The 14,065-nt window shown below is 28.3% G+C and overlaps 1 protein-coding gene across 1 annotated transcript; it reads right to left on the bottom strand.

Moving 5' to 3' along the window:
* Positions 1-10,798: 10,798 nt before the first annotated feature.
* Positions 10,799-12,187, bottom strand: LOC105133059 (phenolic glucoside malonyltransferase 1-like). The gene has a single exon (XM_011036871.1). It carries the CDS (start codon positions 12,185-12,187, stop codon positions 10,799-10,801), a length of 1,389 nt encoding a protein of 462 aa, XP_011035173.1.
* Between the last annotated feature and the right edge of the window lie 1,878 nt (positions 12,188-14,065).

The raw sequence follows: 14,065 nt of genomic DNA on the forward strand, positions 1-14,065 counted from the left end.
TCTACCTCGGAAGATCCATAATGTTACACACATAACTATTTGATCGTGGAGAAAGATTGTTCACCACTTGCTTTGTTCTTTTTAGGGTTTAATTTCATTCTCCTTTCAACGATTTTCGTCTCAATGCACATTATTATTGCTTACATTAAGGCGCAATCAAACAAGATCATAAGTAGCTAGACAAACTATCATAGCTGGATAAAAATGAAGTTCGATCAGCTAACATTTAGATTTGGCTTAACTACACTTCAAGACAAAATATTTGGTTAATTTGGAGTTTAGACTTTGCTGCTGTTGGGGATTGTGTTTTAAATAGTATTTTTTGAAAAATTAAACTTTTTTGCTTAATTTTTTAAATAGTTTTGGATCATTTTGATATGTTATTGTCAAAAATTATTTTTTATTATTTTAATATATTTTTGAGTAAAAATTACTTTAAAAAATAACTTTTAAACACTTTGTATATTTTCCAAAGATTTTAAGCAGAAAATAATTTTGTTTCTAGAGTGCGTAATCTACGTGCACATTAAGAATAGAGTAATACCTGCCATTATTCCAAAATAAACAACTCAATCGATTCCTTAGAAATAATTATATAAACCAAAATTGAATAATACATGGATTTTGCAAGGTGCCTCCTACGATTACTTGAAAGAATTAAAATTAAGAAGACAAAGTTTACGATGCATCAAGTATGAATATTTTGTTAGTTTGACACCATCGATGATCCGACGGTGGTTTTTATTAGGATTTAAATAATACTGTTTTCTTCTCCAAGACAATAACAAACTCGTTTCATTGAGATTATATCATAGTTATAGATCAATTAGCTAAACCATGAAAATATAAACTAGTTTCTTTACTGATAAATACATACATACATACATACATACATACATATATCGTAATAATCTATTTTTCTATATATATATATATATATTGGAGCCAGACGTTTCTTTAAGAAAAAAAGGGCCTTAGGAGCCACCGAAAGATAAATACAATCATGAGCCCAGCCCTAGTCTTTCACGCGGTGAGGTTGACTCTAAGGTCCACACAAAGAACAGAAACGATAGAAGCCTTTCAAGCAATCACCCAATAATTTTTGGTACGTCGTGTAACAAAATATCCCTTTGGATTTTTCTATGGGGAGATAAAGACCTACGACAACTACAATGGAAGAAAGGGGTAATAAAGCACCATTTTGGAGAAAATATAAATTCTAATTTAAATTTCAATGATAAAAGATTTAAAATCTACAAGTTAATGGGTCGTTTGGATTTTTCTGAAATTCATAGATATTTTTCACTATAAAGGAATTCAATGGTTTGGTGTTGATAAACATGATTTATCATGTAACTCCTAATTTAATGAGATCCAAATTCATATACATTTTTTTAAATAAAATCAACTAATTTTGAGATAAAAAAATATTTAATTAAGCATAGAATAGAAAAAAAATAAGTTGTAAATGGATTTTAAAACTTATAGAATATCTTGGTGTGCTTCTTATTGCATGCAAGTTTTTACTTATATATTTTTTTGAACCAAATCACATACTAAATTGAATTTAATTTCAAAGTAGATTTGAATTTAATTGATAATTTATTACAATTCTTATTTTTGAAATAATATACTATATCATAGAATTAAATTCAATTAAACTGTTTAATACATATATGAAAATAAATTGAATTAACAATTTTGACTATTCTAGAAAAAATTGAATTAACAATTTTGACTATTCTACCCTTAATTTAAGACCTAGAAACACTTTTATTACATAAATATTTTTTTCATTACAAGAACCTTATATTTATTTAAAATATAAATATTAAAAGGAAGTATTCAGCTATGCATAAGGCCAATCAATCAAATATGACATTTACAACTTATACATTTCTATATTTGAAAGAAATAAACCTGCCTGAATATATACTTACCTTCTTCTATGTTTACAGAGCACCTTCCGAGCCATTTGTCGCAAGAAATATATAAATATTTAAAGGAAGAATTCAACTATGCATAAGGTCATTCAATCAAACATGACATTTGCAACTTTCACATTTCTACATCTGAAAGAAATAAATACCTACCTTCTTCTATGTTTATAGAGCCACTTTCATATAGCTTTATTGGTTGGGTTTAATGAAATACATACACATAACAATAAATTTAAATTTTATTAGGAGTTTCAAGGATTTTATTAAATAAATATAAAAATTATCTAAAAATCAAATCTTTTTTTTTTACTTTGAATATTTTCTTCAAGGTTGAGTTGTGTTGTTTTTAACTTTGAGTATTTTCTTCAAGGTTAGATTGTCGCAAAACACAAGCCGTTAAAATATTCATCCTTTAATATATTGTCACAAAACACAAACCGTCAAAATACCTATCCTCTAATATTAATTCACACGAACCACCATTGAAAAATTTTCTAAATCTTTTTTAGGAGAGGATGATTGTTATGCATACAAGTGCTAACTCTTTTTTTTTATGTCTTAGGTGTTTTTATACTATACTCTACTCACATTGAAAATAAAATGTATAATATTGTATTTATAAAAAAACCAAAATAAAATGTATAATATTGTATTTATAGAAAAACCTAAAAACCATATAAATAACAAAATATCAACTTGCCCCTTAAATAATATCATATATATTTTAGGTTAATTTAATAAATTTATTCAATTAAGTCCTTACTTGATTGTTTCTAGGTTTAAAATTGTAATTCTCTGTTTTAATTATATCCATTTCTAAAACTTATTTACAATAAAATCACACTTGATTAATCATCCCATTTTAATTTGTAACCAATAATTCTTATGTGTGTGACCCATTAGGTTTCCTAATAAGTTGGTCTAAAAATAAATCATAATCCTAAATACAATAAGATTAAATAAACAAAACAATTTAATTTATTATCAATTCAACAATTGATTGATTTATATTTAAAGATTAATTACAATTTCTTATGATCCGCAAATATTAAAAAAGTCATAAGTGATTTGACTTAACCATTCAGTGATTAATTTCTCAGTATAATTATTATTCTTTCATTAAGAATATTCCAATTTAAACATTATAACATGAAATATGTTTGCTTTGTTAAATCATTTTAGTTTTCAAGACTATAGTTATTGATTCTTTGAATAAGATTTGAAACTCTTTTTAAATCTCATTTCACCTTGACCCCAAGGATTTCACAATTAATACTATTTGAGAATAGATTAAATATTTTTTTAATTTATTTAGGGTGATGAATCCTTTCTTGATTACTTAAATATCTTCATATAGTTTATATTATATCCAATATTTGTTTGTTTGTTACCTTTGATTAGGATAATATATGATTATAATTAAAATATAACACTCTCTATATAAGATAATTTAGTGATCTCAAGTCTAAAGATCGCTTACATAATTATCACGTGAGCCTTTCCATAGATGTAAGTTATCTTTGTATATAGAATTTTCTTATGGGTCAATTCAATATATATCTTATTCGACAAATATTTACATGTTAGTTTTAAGCATCCCTCGTACTACAGTTTGCGAGAGCAAATGCTTTTTTTTTTTTATAAAAAAAATAATATAATATATGCCGATCTCAACAACTTTAATTAATATTTAGTCGTAATATAACATTAATCATAAATATTTATGAATAATACTTTGATATAATATCAATATTATAATTATAACAAATTTGTAATTTTTTGTGCAAAATATTTTTGTTCCAAGAACTTTATCTTTACTATAGATTCATTAAGTAAATATAAATAAATATTAAAAATAAAAAATTATTTAATAATAAATAATATATTTTAACAAATAAAATCAACACTATATGTAATAAATAAATAATTTATAATTACTATTTTCTCCTGGGCATACATCATTTAATCGCAAAATGAGATGTACAGTGTAAATAGTAACATAAAACAATAAAAAGACTTTGAACCTACAAATCCCATCATAGCAATAAATTCCTAATATTTATAAGAGTTTATCTAATCTTTTATCTTCTTTCTTTAACCCATTCATAACAAGCCAGCAATTCAAAGTCATTTACTAGAATACTATAAATAGATCTAGAAGAAACTATTAACCTATCGGAAGCTTTTGACAATCTAGCTGTGCATACCCAATTCTCAAATTATTTGTCTATTCATTTATTTTGTTATTTTTTTAAAAAAAATTTTATACTCACCATCTTCTTCATTCACACCGGTTCAACTAGAAGGAGAAATGGCAGCAAATCAACAGACGCCTGCAAGCTGCCCCACGATGCCTGCCGTTACAAAGGCATGAACGCATGTCATTCTCTGGCTTTATGAAAGCCAGAGAAAGGCCATGACCGGGGGGGACCGGAAGAAAAACCGGGGAAAAACCAAGGGAGGATAGAAAAAGAAAAAAACGCGAAAACAAGCCAGAGAGATTGCTGGCCTTCCTTCAGAACTCCAGCAAGGGGATTCCAATTTCCCCTCTCACCAGAGCACAGGCTCAACACCAAACACACCAGAAGAAGAAAAAGCTAGAGGAAGGGACGAAGGCATGATACAGAGAGACAACAGGGGACACGATGCAAACACAGGGGGGAACCAGAAAACAGAAGGACAAAAAATCCACACAGAGACAAAACGATAAAAAATGACCAGAACGGAAAGAAAAGGAGAGACAGATACGTGACCGAAACCAGTAGAGAGAGAGGAGAGGACAGGGAGCCTGAGAGAAAACTTAAACAACAGAAAAAGAAAAGCAAGAAGAGGCAGAAGAGCAAGAACAGAGGAGAAGACTGTTACATTCATCATAGTAGCACCACCCAATCAGTCAGAGACGATCACTCTCACTTCGTCTTCGTCTTCGTCTCCAGCAGCTACCAGAAGAGTTCTTCCCCCCCGGCTTTACAATTTAATTCAACTGATGTGATACTGTTACTCAGAATTTTAATTAGCCTTTTGCTGTAGCCCAGCCGGGTCACTGGGTGATTAGGCCGGATCCAATCCAGTTTATGCAGGCTGACTTAGACACAATAACAAAAAATAGAAAAAAATTGGCCTGGACTTTAGGTCCTGCTGATCGAAGTTGTTTTGGGTTACGAGTATGTTTGACAAAATAATTCCTTTTATTTTATATTTTTTGTTTTGATATTTACTCAAACGATAACCTTTTTAATATTAAAAAATTCCAGAAAATTCATATACCTTTTTTATTTTATTTGTAGATCCCTTGTATATTTTATGATTTCACTATATAATTATATATATGAAATGCGAATTTAGCATGCAATAAATACCTTACTTTATATATATATATATATATATATATATATATATAATAACAAAAAATAGAAAAATATGTATACTTTGTTTTAAATTCAAATTTTACTGGTTTATTCACCAATGTTAGAGTCAGCAATATCATTTTTTTTTGTTATGCAATATTTACCAATGTTAGAGTTGGAAGTTTTTGTATTCAAAAATTCAAATTTTACTGGTTTATTCACCAGTCAGCAATATCATTTTTTTTGTTATGCAATATTTATCAATGTTAGAGTTGGAAGTTTTTGTATTTGAATATTTACTAGCGCCAAATTAAAAAATATTACAAGCAGACCGTTGGTAGCATAATCCAAAAAACTTGTAGCAATCTAAGATAAAATCAGCAATGCAACCTATCTTAGATAGGATGTTTAAAATGTAATTAATATTTTTTATTTTGTATAATTAATCTTGTATTATATAATTTATGTTGACCAGTTAGGGTTCCTAGTGACTATAATACTAGATGCTAAAAAAATGAGATGCTAAAAATCTATTTTTTTCATAAAATAAATTTTTAGAAATCATCGTAATATCAGGTGTGATATAGGCAATAGTCTTTCTCACTTCAAGCAATTTCTAGAACAAAAAAACCTTAGGTTTTTGTTGAAGAAAACAATGGTTAAAGAAGGAGAAGGAAGAGATAAAAAGACATGGTGGTGAGATTGATATAATTAATTTGTAGGGTTTTAAGAGAAAAGAAAGAAGAAAATTTTTGGAATATAACTTTTTACTTGGAATTACGATTTAAAAGTCACAACCTCACTAAGAAAAAAGAAGAGGAGAAGCAGAAAGGCAGCAAACTATGGATGGATCACCAGAAGTCTGGAAAAAATGGCAAGAAAGAAAGAGAATAATGATTGTCCTGTGTGTTAACTAAACAATTAAGACCAGATTTATATCGCTTCATTCAAATGAATAGTGATTAGTTTAACATTTGGATGACATTAATAGGAGTGAAGTTGGAGATTTTTCTTTATGTAAAAGCTAGGCTGAATGCAAACCCTTGGGAAAAAAAAATATTATAAATGAGGGAAAACTTGTTCTACCCGAGTAAAGTGAATATGTAACTCATGGCGATGATGATAGATGTGGAAAATTAGAATAAAATGTTTATGTTTGAATTAAAAAAAAAAGAGTTATAAAGAATGACAGGAAAAAACATAGAAATAAATAAATGAATAACACAACGCCAACAATAATATATTCATAAAAACCTTGGTTAAAATTGATAATGGTGATTTAGCTTAAGAGTGAAAAAGTAGAATAAAATATTTAGGAATAAAAAATGGTCTTAAGAATTAACGGGAAAAAATTTAATATAATATATAGAAGGATGAAATAAAAAATTTAAATTTCTTGTGCAAAATCATCAATCAAATAATTTTATACTACTAGATATAATTTTTAATCTAATGATCAGATTAAGCTAAAAGTTTGTGATGAGCTTTAAAAGATATTATTTCACAGCTGGGTAAAATTTCAGGATAATTAGTATTTGGGAGTGCAAAAAAAAAAATGGTAACAATTGGATATCGTTTATAAAGGAATCCTTGAAGGTAAAATAGTCATTAGACAAACAAATTTAAAAAACAGCTTCCTCCTCTTTAAAGCTTCCGAATAAGCTGGAGAAAAAAAAAGAGAGAAAAAAAAAGAAAGCAAAATTATCAAAACAATTAGAGAGCAAAGGAAAAAATTAGGCTAAATTTAGAAAGTGCGAGGAATCAACCAACCCATCAAGCAAGGAATTAGAGGAAATTAAGTGATAAAAAAGAGAGGGAGAAACAAGGCAGCAGTTCATAACATGAAAGAAAAAGATCAAGGGAGTGGACAAACTTTGATTGGTTAGCTTTTGAAGTTCGTTTTAGTGCTAGGTAAGAAGTCCCAGAGTATGGAATTATTGTGGTTTGATGCAATAAGGATAGTATAGATTATGAATGATGGAAAATAATGGAAAACGGAAGCAAAAAAAATTTTATGTTTTGGAAGGGGTTAGTGGCTGGCCAAAATTGAATAAAAATGGAGAATGAAGAAATCAAATGAATGTTAATGAATTGTGTGTAATTGATGTGTGTTGATGTATTTTACAGTGGATTGGAATGTATTTAGTAATTTTATTTAGTTGTAAATATATGTTTGTGTCATTGAAATTTGTAATGAGGAGGATTATGGAGATAATATGTGATTATGATTAATAATTGGATTTTTGAGTGCAAAATGGATGTGAGTGTGAGAATTAAAAATTTTAATTTCAAATATAAATGAAATGAGTTTTATAAGGCTGGCCACATAAGGAAATTATCATAAATTAAAATTTTGAAAGCAAAGTTTGCTAAGTGTGGAATATATAATTTATGAGGATAAAGAGTAGGTTAATGAAAAAGTTAACTTGATAAATAAAAAATGAATTTGAAAGTATGCATGTTACGTAAGATCAATTAGAAGTAGAATGTTATGTAAAATAAATTGAAAATACAAATATTTTATTCAAAGAATAAATGATTAATTAGAACATTGGTAATGGGATTAAATGAGTATATGTTATTGAAAATTAAAAAAATATGAAGCTAATAAAATTGATGAGATATCGATAACAATTATATTTTTGGTATAAGAAGAGATACTAGGAGCAATATTTTCTGCAGCCGGAGGAGTATAGTCTTGTGGAAGGCATAGGTAGATGTTCTTTACTTGAATTATAGAATTTATTACATACTTTTATTTCAAATATTTTATTTATTAGATGTGTATTAATTGTTAAAAATAAAAAATCAAAGAAAGAAATAACATTGTGAAATGTTGACAATCAGAAAAATTATTATATTTATTGGTATTTGTAAAGAGATTGCTAGGTCATTAACAATTGAAATTTGAAAGGATTTTCAGATTCATTGATATTTATAAGGGGATTGTCTAAACATTGACAATCAAATTTTTTTTGAATTTATTAGCATCTATAAAGAGATTGCTAGATTATTGACAAATAAAAAAATTATTAAATTTATTAGCATATATGAGGGGATTACTGAATTATTAACAATGAGATATATCATTAAATTTATTAGTATTTGTGAGAGGATAACCATAATAATAATGATTAAAAAAGTTATCGATTATTAGAATTGCTATTGAAATGTTAAAATTAATGTTATTGAGTTAAATTTGTGAATAATAGTTTAAGAAATTGAATTTATAATGTTTGTGTTAAATGTAGTATTGAAAATGATATATGAATAATAGCTTCATGGTTAAAATAGTAATTAAATTTTTATATTTTAAATTACAAGTTTGTCACAAATCAGATAGGATTAATAAGGCGTAGGGTCATGATCTTTCTACTTGATATGATAAATTAATGTAATAGTATATATTTGTAATAGTATATGTTTGTAGATTTTTGTGAATGAGTATGAAAGTAGAATAAGGTGTGAGACATGTAAATTAAATAATTTTATTAGGAGTATTGTAATAATTAAAGGATGGTTAATTAAAATTATATTTAGAGATATATTACTATGGATTTAAGGTAAGATGCCAATTAGATGCATGTACATGTATTTTTGAGCTTACATATTATTGACTGAATTATAGGTTAATGGCTGTTTATATTTTATATCATTTTAAATGTTTATGTCATATGGTTGATTAAATTTGTGTTTGTGTATAAAGCAATTTGAAGAGTATGGTTGGTCTTGAATTGATGTGGTACATGATGGTTGGATCAATAATTAAATGTGAGAGTTGATGATTATAATTAAGAGTATAAGCGTTAATAACATGGTACGTCTGAAACATAGGAGAAACAATGTTGGATTTCAGTAGAAACTTATGAGATGTACTTATAATGTTACTCATTAAAATTATGAACAAAAAAAATTAAAAAAATTTCCTATGGTTTATAAATAAATTGCGAATAATCAATTTAAATCTAGTTTTGAATTTGAGGATGCTATAATTGATATCATAGTGTAGTTAATTAAACAAAGAAGTTTTAATTTGCGAGAGATTTTTTTATTTTTATTTTGCAAATTTTTTTGACTATTTATTATGATCACTTTATATTTTTTTTATTAAATGAAATACACATAACAAATAAAATCTTTTTTCTAGAATTAGAAATATTAATAAAAAAATGATGAATTATACTAGAAAATTAGTGAGACTTAAACTATTACTCTCTTATGACAAATATTATTACTTCGTAATTAAATAAAAATAATAAAAGGCTCCCCGCAACACTTAGATGAAATATTTTAATATACATTTATTTTTTAGCTTTACAACTTAGTCATTCTTTAATATTAATATGTTTTTTTCTTTTAAATATATATGGCCACATAACATTTTGAATTTATAATTAAATTTTTTTAGAAAACATGTGTAAACAAGTCTTTTATATATATATATATATATATATATTGAAATAAACAATACTTTTATATTTTTTCTTTTACATTCATAAGAATTTTAATATAACCGATCCACAACGAAACACGTCACACTATACATTGAAATGTACGGCTCCCATGAGATTTACCTCCTCACATTTTCATTATTTTTTAACTCTCTCTCGGATGGCTTTCACAGTCACCAAACTGGACAATCTTACCTGCACTCGCGATAGCGACAAATGAATTGTTGGCAATGGTAACATCGTTACTCGTGAATCAAACAAACTCTTTATATTAATGAATCACATGACTGATATATTTTTAAATAAATAAATATTTTAAAATCATTTTTAAAATATATAAAAATTAAAAATATATTTATAAAAATAGCACGGTTTAAAGAATTGCAGGTGTGATATGTGATTTTTGACATGAATTTAAGCTATTGGGATTACTTGTTAGGCTTCTCTTAAGTCCTTGATCCAAAAGTTAATAAAGTTTATAGTAGTTGGAGATAGCATAGATTTGGTTGTCTACACAGCTTCGTTGCTGCCCCGCCCCACCTCTTCCACAGGCCCTTGTAGTTTAATGATTATTAATAATAAATATAGTTTTTTTTTTGGCACCTAACATGATTCATTAATAATAAGATTTAGTACAAGAGAATGATTATTAATAATAAGTTTCAGTACACGAGAATGCTATCCAATACGTATAAGGATAGCATTCCAAATACTATAGCAACAAGAACACAGAAAAATATACCACAAATACAGGTCCTGGACATTGCACGCAGGTAATATCAGAAAATCTTCATTCATGCAAATAAAAATTAAAAACATAGATAAAGATAGATTTTTTTGGCAACTAACGTGATTTATCAATAATATGATTCAGTACAAGAGACTGATTATTTATAATAAGATCTAGTACAAGAGAATAATACTTAGCAACAAAAGCACAGAAAAACATACCACTAACACAGGTCTTCACCCTGGCACGCAGGTGATATCAGACCCGAGCCAACACATTTATCGATCACCTCCTCAAATATATTTAGTTTAGTGTAACTAATTGATGAAATTACAAGCTACTTCTTAGCACCTTAAGGCCATGAACAAACAGAGAATCAAATATCTCCATTTCATTTTTCTTCAAAACTAAGCCGATTTCAACTCCACCACTTTCATCTCTGCTTTCCATCATAGAAAGAGATTCACCAACGTCTATGGTTGTAATCTCTACATTCGTAGGCTTGCCCCACCCAAAATCTGCCCCATACTTCCCAAATCGGTTTGTCCCTGCAACTAGAATAATTCGAACTCCTGGTTCCACATCCATTAATGGAACCTTCTCCTTGGCTATCTCTAGAACTCCATTTTCGAACCCTTCGATCATCTCATTAACCCTCTTCGCGGCGTAAACAACCCCAGTTTCTTTCAGGAGATTTTCCGCTTCAACAAGTGCATCACAAGAAGTAACACAGTTACCGATATAATTCCTAGATAATGGAGGGTTTAAACGGGGTCTACAATCTGTTGTCAACCCAAATTTAACCTTATTATTATTTTTCAGGCCTTTTGCTTTAACCATGCAAACCAATGTATATGCATATGCAAGCACAAAAGTTGAGAAAGGCTTTGTTTGATTTCCATTTTCTAATTTAGATACCCTCTCACCTATCTTCTTTATGTCTTCACGAGAAAATCCGAACGTCGCTCGTAGTACATCAGCTGGAACTGGAAATGGTATTGGCTCCAAACTTCTGGGGTTGGCATCCGAACCTGGCAGTTTCGGTCCTAGCCAGTAGTTTAAATATCTCATTTCAAGCCCTTCTGAACCCGGAATGACTGTTCGGTCAAAAGATGGATTTAGTTCTTCTGGTAACGAACTAGGGCTTATTTTCACATTTTCATCTAGATTTCTGCATATGTAAGCCCATGAATTCATAAACAAAGATATGCTTCTACCATCAAGAACAGCATGGTTAAGGGTGTAACTGATGGTAAAACCTTTGTTTGGAAACAAAGTGATTTGGAAAGAAAGTACGGATGCTTTAGTATCAGATATGGACAAAGGTGCCAAATACGGATGTGACTCAGAAGCATAGCGCACCTCTTGGTAGAGATGGTCAAAGTCTTCATTGGACTCGGCCACTGTAAGCAAAACACCATCATTTGCAGTATTGTATATGATGATGGGTTTTTCTGAATTTTGCGGCCAACTAAGGTAGCCAGCAAGAGGAAGGAAATGGAAGAGAGTGATAGAAAGTGAGTGTTTGATTTTGGGAAGGATTACTGTCTTAAAAAATGTAGTGGTTGATTCTCCGAGTTTATAGAAGAAAATGCTTTGAACCGGAGGGAATTTGAGGTTGAAAATATCAGAAAAATTGAGAGGAAGAGAGAACTCTGTGGGAGTAGACTTGAATGAGTTGGAGAAGGGAGGAACATGGCAGACCTCGAGTATATTCATTGGCCTTGATAATCCCTTGACTCTTATCAAAGTAGAAAATATTTGAGAGAGAAAGAAGAAGCTTTGTTCAAATGTTATGAGTTTTGAGAGGCTATATATCTTTTCGTGGCCTATCAAATAAGATATTTATAAGAATATTTCATTTTTTTATTTTTATGTTTCAAAAGTACTTTTAAAAATATTTAATTTCTTTTATTTCTTTTGTTTTAAATTAATATTTTTAGGTGTTTTTAAATCATTTTGATATGCTGATGTCAAAAATAATTTTTAAAAAATAATAAAAAAATATTATTTTGATGTATTTTCAAATAAAAAACACTTTTAAAAGAACTCTTAAACACGAAATATTGAAAAAAGAGATTTTCCTAGTACTAGCAAGTTGAGTTCTTGTTTAAAACATGTACAAAGTATAACATAAAGGGTATTTGTTTACATGGTTGAATATTTTTTTAAAGTGTTTTTTATTTTAAAAGACATTAAATTGATATTTTTAAGTATTTTTTTTAATGATTTTGAAGTATTGATATCAAAAATAAAAAAATAAAAAAATATTTTGATTATTTTCAATTGAAAAATACTTTTGAAAATACATTGTACACAACAATACCAAACACAAAATTACATACTTTCTCTCTGTAGCATATACAAAGTGTCGAGAAATATTCTGGTAATGAATTACAAATTGATTTTATAAAAAAAAAACTTTATTTGTGGTTAAACAAGAGATTAAAATGATCAAATTTAACAAAGATAAAAAAAAAACCCAATTCAAATATTAGCATGAAAAACTTTATTTTTTACTCTAAAGTTTTGGTTCTCTCATTATTCGATCCCTATTGTTTTAGTGTTTTCACATTTCAATCTCAAACTTTATTATTTTATATTTTAGTCCTTGGATGCTGAGAGAAGAGAAATAATGTTATTGGAAAATGTTAAGGAAAAAGAAAGTAGTTGTATGACATTATTTTAGCTGGAAAATCTTAACGAGAAATTGACCCTACAACAATTGGTATCAGAATGCGGTTTGTGTTCGGGATGAAATAACGGATAGTTTCATGGCGCAAGGTCAGGACAAATGATAGTTCTGTTGAACCTATTTTAAGAAAAATTTGTAGTGTTTCTTTGAGCAAAATTGGTGTTCAAAGACTTACAAAGTTTGGTGGTTTAAATTTTTAATAGGTGACACCAAGTGATTTAAAAGGATCATATCAAAAATGGGTTTTTGATTCAGTTATTGTAACTATTAATGGTAAAAAAATTTAGGAACAAATATCATTGATGAGGCTATGAAATTCTCATTTAAACCTATAATGGGGGAGACGAGAAATAAGAATTTAATAGGGTTGAATCCTAGTATGATGTTGATGATGGATAGTCAGACAATAAAGCAGAAGGTAAAGGTTTATAGCCAAATTCAAACTATTACTTCTATGTAAATTACTTTATGAGGGATTGTCCTAAGAGGGGAAAACTTGACATTATTAGTATGAAGGATGGTGTTGAGGGAAACTGCATAAATAGATTCCATTTTTTGTTTATAATGACTAAGTCAAGTACTTAGTCATATGGCCAACCTGATTAAAGAAGATTTAGAGTGTGGATTTTTTTTTTAATGTTGGTGGAGGTAAAATTTGATAATTTTATGCATCTTAATGATTGATTATTTGACTTGATGGAAACAAAATTCACTAACTGAGTCAAGAGACTTGATTATGTGAGTCAAAAGACTTGATTATGTGGCCATACTATTTGAGAAAGATGTTGCTTGGCTAGATTAACTAGGATAAAAGCAGAATTGATGTCTTCAAAGTGAACCTTGGCGATGTACAATACGAGGTAAAGAAGACAGAGCCATACAATGATGGAATTATTGGGAAT

This window comes from Populus euphratica, unplaced genomic scaffold (assembly GCF_000495115.2).
Source record: "Populus euphratica unplaced genomic scaffold, PopEup_1.0 scaffold99.1, whole genome shotgun sequence".
Classification (NCBI taxonomy): Eukaryota; Viridiplantae; Streptophyta; class Magnoliopsida; order Malpighiales; family Salicaceae; genus Populus; species Populus euphratica.

Excerpts from the sequence above, each read along its gene's own strand:
- LOC105133059 (XM_011036871.1), bottom strand. The coding sequence starts at position 12,187 with ATGAATATACTCGAGGTCTGCCATGTTCCTCCCTTCTCCAACTCATTC.